At 45.1% G+C, this 10,485-nt stretch overlaps 1 protein-coding gene across 1 annotated transcript in view; it reads left to right on the forward strand.

Moving 5' to 3' along the window:
- Positions 1–6,968, forward strand: part of LOC122563324 (adiponectin receptor protein 1-like) — a 10,777-nt gene extending 3,809 nt beyond the window's left edge. Inside the window, exons 2-7 of the mRNA XM_043717057.1 lie at positions 1,159–1,284; positions 1,726–1,897; positions 2,250–2,436; positions 2,856–3,043; positions 5,313–5,506; positions 6,760–6,968. Coding sequence (XP_043572992.1) covers positions 1,159–1,284; positions 1,726–1,897; positions 2,250–2,436; positions 2,856–3,043; positions 5,313–5,506; positions 6,760–6,888 — 996 coding nt within the window. The 3' untranslated portion in view covers positions 6,889–6,968. The remainder of the gene's footprint in view (positions 1–1,158; positions 1,285–1,725; positions 1,898–2,249; positions 2,437–2,855; positions 3,044–5,312; positions 5,507–6,759) is intronic.
- The last annotated feature ends 3,517 nt before the right edge of the window (positions 6,969–10,485 follow it).

The raw sequence follows: 10,485 nt of genomic DNA on the forward strand, positions 1-10,485 counted from the left end.
AAGCCAAACAGAGAACAGCCAGGGAATTCCTCGAGGCTTGGCACTCATCCACAGATTCAATTAATAAGCACATAGACCTGGACCCAATATACCGACCACTGCAACGGACAGCTGGAACTGACAACCGGAAGCGGCAGGGACAAACCACTATAAATGCCGGAGGAAACACCACAGAAGCGCTTCACAGGAGGCTCCCAAGCACTGAGGATGTCACCGAGACAGGGGACGAAACGTCTGCAACACAAATTCCCAGCTCAGCGAACAGAACCACAACATTCATGAATACTTCTCTACTTTTGTACTCTATTCTCTGTGAGATTCTTTAGTACACTTGCCTTCATTGCTCACATCTTTTGAGTACAGGAGTTGGGACGTCATGTTGAGGTTGTACAGGATGTTGGTGAGGCCCAATGTGGAGTACTGTGTCCAGTTCTGGTCTCTCTGTCAAAGGAAGGTTACTATTAAGCTGGAGAGGATTTAGAAAGATTTACCAGGCTGTTGCTGAGAATAGAGGGTTTGAGTTATAAAGGAGAGGTTGGATAGGCTGGGACTTTTTTCACAGGAGTGTAGGAGGTTGAGGGGTTACCTTATAGAGGTTTATAAAATCATGAGGGGCATAGATAAGGTACTTTGCAGGTGACTTTTCCCTAGGGTTAGGATTTCAAGACTCAGTGGTGAGAGAGAAAGATTTTAAAAAATGAGGGGCTTTTTTTAATATAGAGTGTTTTGTATGGAATGAATTTCCAGAGGAAATGGTGTATTTGGGTACAGTTACGATGTTTAAAAGACATTTGGATAGGTACATGATTAGGAAAGGCTTGGAGGGATATGGGCTAAACAGAGGCAGGTGGGACTGGTTTGGTTTGGGATTAGGATTGACAGGGACTGGTTGGAACGAAGGGTCTGTTTCCCTGCTGTGTGATTCTATCTGAAAGCCTATGGTTTGCAGTCTGTTATGTTCATATGTGGGGAAGCACGAGGCAATAGAGGGTTGTTTAAATGGGACAGTCCCCAGAAAGGTCTTTGTGTACGACAGAGAACAACAAGACAGTGAAGGAAGCCAGTAGTTGACCGTTCGTGTTGGATTGTGCTGCACGTGGCTGGACTCAGTGGCACATTTCACATCACACGCTGACAGACACTGCTTTTATTTTGTAGGGCATGGGATTCCAAACTGACTCGACAACACAGCCTGAAGAAGAAGAGGAAGAGGAGGTGCGAGTGCTAACTCTGCCACTGCAGGCCCATCATGCAATGGAGAAGATGGAGGAGTTTGTATACAAGGTACAGCTCAGTAATATACTGTATCAGAGTACAGGGTAGGTGACACATGGTCCCCTCATACAGTGACACACTGTCCCCGTGGATATTCTCTTTTACTCTGTGTAACTGTTGCACACTAAGCCTGATCTCACATTGGCTCCACTCACCAGCTGCACTAAACCCTGTCACACATCCAATTCAGAACCTTGAGCTGGTCCATGGAATGGGTGATGCCCTGCTAACTGTGCAGTTAATGTTTGCCTATGATAACAGTCTCCTTGGCACGGTGCTGCTGACTGCTATGTGTCTGATTACCTGGCCTGAGATCTGTCTAAGGCAATAACGTCTGAAAATCAGTACCCTTTAAGAACGAGCAGGCGCTGTGCCAGTGATACATGGTATGGCTGATAACCGTTGCTGGTGATATTGGAAGCTGGTGATAATTGTTATCCTGTGTTGCAGGTTTGGGAGGGTCGTTGGCGGGTAATCCCTTATGACGTACTCCCAGACTGGCTGAAGGACAATGATTATTTGCTGTATGGCCACAGGCCACCTATGCCATCATTCCGAGCCTGTTTCAAGAGTATCTTCAGGATCCACACAGAGACTGGGAACATCTGGACACATCTGCTGGGTAAGGGGATGTAGAAATTTCCCTGAATGGTTGCCCCCTGTGTCACTTCCTGGTTTTGTTCCAAGATCTCTTTTGTTATTAATCGATAAATTATCAACACATCTTTAAACCACGTTTCCCAGATGTGACAAAACAGTGGGAGTGTGTGAGGGTGTGAGTAGTGGGAAGAGTGTGAGCATGCGTGTCAGGTACGTGTGTGTGAGGGGGCAGGAAAGAGTAGCACAGGTCTCCTTGTGTTATACTCGGTGGGCATTTTCACTCTGTTCCTAACCAGAGGGCCGGTATGGTGTGAGACGATGTCTTTAAAGTGTATTGGTTGATGAACCCTTCATTAATTGCAGCTTTTGCACAGGTTTTGTCTTCTTCCTGTGCCTGGGAATTCTGACCTTGCTGAGGCCAAACATGTACTTCATGGCCCCTCTGCAGGAGAAGGTCGTCTTTGGCATGTTCTTCCTGGGAGCTGTTCTTTGCCTCAGCTTCTCCTGGCTCTTCCACACGGTCTACTGTCACTCCGAGAAAGTTTCCAGAACGTTCTCCAAGTGAGTACTGGGCACTTGGACCTTGCGTGAGGAGGGATCTGGTTTATAGCAACTTACACCCTCAGTTTCTCAATTCTCTAATTCTGATCCCTCGCACAGGCCTGATTTTAATCACTCTGCCATTGGCCACCCTCAGGCCTAAGCTGTTGGATTCTCTCACTAAAGTTCACCAATTCTCTCACTCTCTCTGTTTTAACATGCTCCTCAAAGCCTTCCTCTTTAATAAAGCTTTTAGTCATTTACCTTACTGTCTCTTTATGTGACTTGGAGCCTAGTTTTGTTTGATAACATTCCTATGAAGCACCTGGAACATCTTACTACACTGCAAATGAAAAGTTGTTATGTTTGTCACTGATATGCTGACATGTAACTTCCATCACTTATGCTCTGCCTTTCATGTTTTTGTTATTTGTTTCCAGACTGGACTACTCTGGAATCGCCTTGCTTATCATGGGGAGCTTTGTGCCCTGGTTATATTACTCCTTTTACTGCTCTCCCCAGCCCCGACTCATCTACCTCGGCATTGTTTGTGCTCTGGGAATATCAGCCATCATTGTCGCTCAGTGGGATCGATTTGCCACTCCCAAACATCGGCTTACAAGAGCAGGTGAGAATCATGCCAGCCATTACAGAGGAAATGAAGGAACCATTGACTATCGTATCTCTGACCCCCTTCACTCAGTCTGCTTCCTTACCACTCCTTAGGGTGGGATATTAATTGCAGAAGTGACAGTCACTAACATCACCTCTAGCCAATTGTTTTTTTTGGTTCAGCAGTCTCCATCATTTAGCTGAAATATATCAGTTATAATGACAACCGCAGACTTAAGCAAATTCTTTGTTTCTGCCAGTACCTTCTCACCTGACATCTCGCCATGTGGCTCTGTGTATCTGATACTGACTTAGAGATAAAAAAAAACTGCAGATGTTGGAATCCAAAATAGGCAAGCAGGAGGCTGGAAGAACCCAGTAAGCCAGTCAGTATCAGGAGGTGGAACAGTCGCTGTTTCTGATATAACCCTCTTGGCAGAGTCACATGGTTGAGTATCCGTGCACAGTGATTTTATACACTGCAGAAGCTGTGTCGCATATACTGTCATTGATTCTGCATGTTACAGTTCACACACAATGTATAATCAAAGTGTATCTCGTGAACAGTCAAATATTTAGTTTCTGTCTGTAGTGTGCATCGTCTATGTGTGAATATGTGTGCAGTCGGTGAGTGGAACCGATATGAGAACAGGGTTAGTCTGGGGATACTGCCTGACCTGCTGTGCTTTTCCAGTACCACACCTTTTGATGCTGCTCAAAAAACTCGTCAATTGCTGCCAACAGGTCACTCCGGTGAAACATCTTGGCTAGTTTTATTCCAGTAAGAACCCAACACAAATACATTTGTTGTCATTTGACAGTGTAGGTACCAGGAGTGATAGGGTCTAGTGCAGCCAGTGAGTGGAGCAGGTATGAGAGCAGTGTTAGTGTGTGGTATGATTCCTGCGTATGATGCAGTGTGCGCAGTCTCCTCTCCCTCCATATCTTCTCTCTTGCTCAGTTGTCTAACAGTTGTTCAACATCCAGTACTGGATAAACCAGTGATTTTCTCTGAATGTTGGGAAGATAAAAGCCATTGTCTTTGGTCCCCACCACAATGTCTGTTCCTGACCCACCAACTCCATCCTTCTTGCTGGCAACTGTCTGAGACTAAAGGAGGCTGCTTTCACCCTCGCAGTTACATTAGACTGAGACGAGGTTTTTGCTACGTATCCATACCATCACGAAAGCTGCTCATTACCACATCCATTCCACTCATTCCTGTCATTGTTACCTCCATTTGACCTGTCTTAGTCTCCCATCTTGCACACTCCTACTTAAATAGATCTAAACCTTTCCTGCCACTATCCTAGTGTACATTGTTGCTCACTGATTGTGCCTGTTGCTGCCTGTCAGTGGAGATGCTTCTCCAGTGTTTTCTGGCTAGCTCTCACCTGATCGCTTTCCAGTCTCTTGTCAGAACCTTTGAGGAAACTGAAGCGATAAATGAACAAAAACTGTAAAGACAACTCAGCCCTTCTTTTTCTCTTGTCTTTCCAACTACTGCAGTATTTTGCATTCATTCCTTCCTGCCCACACCCCTCAACCATTTCTCTGCATCCCCCTTTGCTCCCCCAGTTCCATCATTGCTCTGGGGCAGATGGCAGGAGAAGTGAGGGGAAAGATGAGGGGCCACAGGAAGAGCTGGGGGAAGATTCTTCCAGATCTCCACCTCTCTGGAATTTCTGCACCCTCCAATTTTGACTTCTTAGGCAGCTCTTGAATTTAATCACCTCGCCTTTGGCAGTTGTGCATTCCATCAGTCTAGGCCTAAGCTCTGGAAATCTCCCTCTAAACCTTTCACCCCTGGAAGACTATCCGTCATTTCAACCAAACCTGATCATCTGCTGAAAGAACTCGAAGGAAGTGAGGATATAGATACTGGAGAGTCAGAGTCGAAAAGTGTGGTGCTGGAAAAGCACAGCAGCTCAAGCAGCATCCTAGGATGCTGATGAAGGGCTTATACCCGAAACCTTGATTCTCCTGCTCCTCAGATGTTGCCTGACCTGCTGTGCTTTCCCAGTGCCACAACTTTCGACGATGCTAAAACAACTCGTCAACTGCTGCCCACTGGTCACTTCTCTGAAATACCTTGGCCACTTTTAATCCAGTAAAAACACCATACAAATAAACTTGTTGTTGTTTGACAGTGTGGGCGGCAGGAGTATAGTCCGTATAGTCAGGGTATCAAGTGTACCCAGTGAATGTGCAGATTATGCCCAGTGTTGTTCACATCGGTGTGAGAACTGTGTAATGTCTATTGACTCTTCCATTTGTTTGTGCAGGTGTGTTTCTTGGTCTTGGCCTGAGTGGAATTGTCCCCACTCTCCATTTTACGATCGCTGAGGGGTTTGTCAAAGCGACAACTGTTGGACAGATGGGCTGGTTCTTCCTGATGGCTGCAATGTATATCACCGGGGCTGGGTTATATGCCGCTCGGATTCCAGAACGATTCTTCCCTGGCAAATGTGATATATGGGTAATGTACAAATCAATTCTTCAGCTACTTCTCAGCCTCCGTTACTGGAGCTGGCCTGGCCTTGTTTGGCATCTCCTGCTATGATCCAGATACCTTTCTCCTGTATGTTTCTATGCTGCTATTTCCTGGATCATTTCAACGGGACAAACAGCAAGTCTTATATAAAAACAAATGTTGCTGGAAAAGCTCAGGTCTGGCAGCACCTGTGAAGAGTTAACATTTCCGGTCCGGTCACAGATGCTGCCAGACTTGCTGAGTTTTTCCAGCAACATTTGTTTTTGTTTCTGGTTTACAGCGTCCGCAGTTCTTTCGGTTTTCATTTAGAATGTCTTGTACCTTGTTTACAATCGAGCTAGTATTTATTTTGAGCTTTGACTCAATGGGTACATTGTTTAAATCTATTCTAAAGCTTGAAATGCTAACATTCACTGGGTTGCTGTCTCTGAAGCTCCTGAGCGATGTTCTCTCCTGAGCTGCCTGGCCACACAGCTGCTGGGAAGCCCCACACACTTCAGTTGTCATGCCACTGCATAACTGCTGCTTTGAGAAGCTATTACTGTGCTTAGATGTCAAGAAGTCTGCACAGGAGTGAGGAAAATGAGAGGGGATATTGCTGCTGAGTAGTTGTAGCATCTTCTCTCTTCTTTTCAGCTACTGTGGTATTTTGCATTCATTCCTCCCTGGATCAATACTTGCCCTCAGATCATGCATTAAGAAACAAGGTCTGCTCAGTATCGCCTTGTGTGTCGTGTTTTCTTCATTCTAACAGACAAGTGCTTCATTGGCTCGTGCACTTGTTGAGGTCCTGAATGGTGTTGAAGAAATACGGACACTTTTCTGTGTTGTGTCTGAGCAAATCGGGAACAATCCATGCTGAAGCAGGCCCTACAGTGTGGAAACAGGCCAGTTGGCCCCACAGGTTCACACCAACTCTCCGAGGAGGATCCCACCCAGACTCACTCCATCCCCACCCTATCCCTGCATTTCCAAAGGCAAATCCACTTAATTTATATATCTCTGGATACTATGGGCAATTTAGCATGACCAATCCACCTAACCTGCACATCTTTTGGACAGTGGGAGGAAACAAGAGCACCTGGAGGAAACCCATGCAGAGACAGAGAGAATGTGCAAATTCCACACAGTCGCCCAAGGCTGGAATTGGACCCAGATCCCTGGTGCTGTGAGACAGCAGTGCTAACCACTGAGCCATCATGCCCTCCTAACCAGCACTTTTCCTTTTCTCTACCCAGTTCCAGTCACATCAGCTATTCCACGTCTTGGTGGTAGTCGCAGCCTTTGTTCACTTCCATGGCGTTTCCAACCTGCAGGAATTCCGATATGGGCTAGAAGGCGGCTGCACAGATGATTCCCTCCTCTGAAACCAGGGACTGCTGCACAGAGTTCTCTAACAACACAGCCTGAAGTGCATTGAAACTTTTCTCTTCATTTTATTTCTTTTTTTCTAAAACAAATAAAAAACACCATTCCCTACTTGCCATCCCTCATCTCAGAAACAAAAGAAAGCAGAATGGACAGCTTCTTTTGTCACTGCACACTTGATTGGGGTGAGGGTTGGGGAGAGGGCAGAGTTGCTGAGAGAGAGGCTGGGCAAATATTTACTGAGATTACCTTTGTATCACATGCCTCAACCACTGTCACTTTTGTTGAAGGGGCCCCCATTGAGGACGTTGGGAATTCCAGTCAGCCAGCTCTTCCACATGTGGCATAAGCCCAGCCTTGCAGAACTGTGACCTGTTCATGCATCAAGTAGCAAGAAACCACTTGCCCTGGCTGAGGTTGGAATAATCCCTAGCAAATACCCTGGGAATGGCCCGTGTCCAGTCAACACTGACTGACTGAACGAACACTTCGAGATCTTATTATGTCACTCATTCTGCTCAGTTCCTTTCTCTCAGCTGCTGAAATTGTTTAGGAAGGACAGTGTGTGTGGTGGGAAATTAAACCTAGCAGTATGGTAGCTGTGATGTGCGGGCACTTTATATTCAGTGATGTATGTGGAACACAGTATTTATTTTAAGGGGTTTTCTGATTGCCTTTATAGACATGTACATTTCTTCACGGGCATTGTAAATTAAATCTTAGGGGAGGGGGAGGGGCAGTCCGGTTGTATATAGATGTAGATGAGTCAATCTGTATCCTGCAATAAAAACTTTGGTTTACACTGAGCAGTCATTGTATTCTTTGTGATAAATCAGTATTATTTCCAGGTCTGTAGAGATTAATGCTCTCCTGAGATGGGGGAGCACAGATGGGCGGCACAGTGGCACAGTGGTTAGCACTGCTGCCTCACAGCGCCAGAGACCCGGGTTCAATTCCCGCCTCAGGCGACTGACTGTGTGGAGTTTGCACCTTCTCCCCGTGTCTGCGTGGGTTTCCTCCGGGTGCTCCGGTTTCCTCCCACAGTCCAAAAATGTGCAGGTTAGGTGAATTGGCCATGCTAAATTGCCCGTAGTGTTAGGTGCAGGGGTAAATGTAGGGGAATGGGTTTGGGTGGGTTGCGCTTCGGCGGGTCGGTGTGGACTTGTTGGGCCGAAGGGCCTGTTTCCACACTGTAAGTAATCTAATCTAATCTAATCTAATCTAAAAAAAGTACTCTGCCCCTTATCCACACTGTATCCAAAATGGAGACTGTTGATTTCCGTGGAAAATTGGGAGGAAGTGTTACACTCCAAAGCCCACAGGCTGCCCTCAACTGTTAAACTACAAACTAAAGCCCTGTTTTTCTCCCACTGCATCTACAAGATGCACTACAGCAGCTCCCCAAGCAGCCCCTTCAACAGCACCTTCCAAACCTGTGACTTTACCATCTCGAAGAACAAAGGCAACCAGGTGCTTGGGAACAAATGTCTCTTCAAGTGGCACACAATCCTGACTTGAAAAGATATCACTATTCCTTCACTGGTCTGGGTCAAAATCCTGGAATTCAAATCCCAGACCATAAATATGCACAAGTTTAGAACTGAAATTCAATCAGCTCGAAAACTCAGCTTTTTAGGAGACCTCATTAATCAACTTCCTATTTTACATCTGGCAGGTAAAGTTAACTGGAGTAGAGCTTCATGATTCTTGGCTCAAAGTGACAGTTTTACTCATCCAGATCCATCTCCTGAACTCAGCTGGCTGGTTAGTCACCATTGTCTCCTCCTGCTCTGATCCCAGTTTGTCACAAATGATCAACATGTTTGTAATTTGTTGTCAGCAGGTCAACCAGCTGGAAGTAGAAAAATGTAACTGGGGTATGTCTTAACTACCAGCTTATGGGTTTGGAGTCACTTGCAGGGCAACTACACAACGGGAATGTGGAAATTGTATTACCAATGTCTGGCTGACCGCAAGTGTGGACACACACCAAACCTCACCTCACCTCTATCAGGTGGAACTACCAATTGAACATGCTGCAAGTGCAGCAACCCAAAAACTCAGTTTGGTTCTCGATGTACAAGTACATGTTTCACTCCCAGCCTCTGCAACTAACAGAGATAGTGTGCAATCCCAAATGTGAGATGTGGCAGCTAACCTATCTGATAAACATCTGCCTCCAGCATTGTCAAGGGGATCTCTGTGAGGCAATATGTGATGTCCCAAGAAGCCTGAACGCTTGAGACAAAATCCAGTCTGTAAGAGGCCACGTCTTTTTCATTTTGAGACTATAAACTAAAATGAAGGTTTGACTGCTATAAATGAATTGAGAATTTTGCAATGTGAAAATTAAATGCTGCATGTATTTTTGAGCTGTGCTTTGGAGGCAATAAGAGGGAGAACTCGAGACTTGCGCCAAGAATCTTTCAAGTTAAGGAAATTCTGTCAAAACGCAGCAGTCTGGTTGAGCTGCAGAGTGTTAGAAACAGTAGTAAGTGCCAATAACAGAAAAGGATAGGAAATAGTCAGATCCTGTACATGGAAAGTATCTATCTCTCCTCTCTCATTCCCTGTGGGGAAAAAGATGGAAAGCTCGAAAAAATTAATTCAAAATATCTAAGTTCCCCATTATTAACCATCAAATTTAAAAACAATTGTAACCATTCAGGCAACAGAGTGTCCTCATGACTAACATCAAAACACTGGAGAGAAAATCACTTTTCACCATGTTGACTAAATATTTGATCTTCAGAATCATGTTTACCCTGATTATATGCTTCCAAATAAACCTGTTGGACTATAACCTGGTGTCGTGTGACTTTTAACTTGGTACATCCTAACATAACCCTTCTTCTTCCTCTTGACAAGAGATTCAACTTCTTTAGTAAATTATGGCTCCCTTGCTCAACCACTTCCTCCCTGCCTGACAGGTACATACTTATCAAGGACCTGCAGTAGCTGTTCCTTGAATAACCTCCACATTTCAATTGTGCCCATCCCTGTAATTTCCTTCCCCATCCAGTGCATCCTAAATCTTGCCTAATCAGGTCATAATTGCCTTCCTCCCAGCTATAACTCTTGCCCTGCGGTATATACCTATCTCTTTCCATTGCTAAAGTAAACATAACTGAATTGTGATCACTATCACCAAAGTGCTCAAACCTCCAAATCTAACACCTGGCCGGGTTTATTACCCAGTACCAAATCCAATGTGGCCTCACCCCTTATTGGCTTATTTACATACTGTGTCAGGAAACCATCCTGCACACATTGGACAAAAACAGACTCTCTAAAGTACTTGAACTATAGTATTTCCAGTCAATATTTGGAAAATTAAAGACCCCTTAACAATTACCCTATACAGAATTATCTTTGCTATCCTTTCCTCTAAATCTCTGGAACTATTCAGAGGCCTGTAGAGAACTCCCAACAGAGTGACCTCTCCTTTTCTGTTTCTAACCTCAGTCCATACTACCTGAGTAGATGAGTCTTCAAACGTCCTTTCTGCCACCGGAGTACTGTCCTTGACTAACAATGCCACACCTCACCCTCTTTTAACATCTTCCCTGTTCTTATTGAAACATGTAAATCCCGCA

The sequence above is a fragment of the Chiloscyllium plagiosum genome, chromosome 26, assembly GCF_004010195.1.
Source record: "Chiloscyllium plagiosum isolate BGI_BamShark_2017 chromosome 26, ASM401019v2, whole genome shotgun sequence".
In the NCBI taxonomy this organism is placed as follows: domain Eukaryota; kingdom Metazoa; phylum Chordata; class Chondrichthyes; order Orectolobiformes; family Hemiscylliidae; genus Chiloscyllium; species Chiloscyllium plagiosum.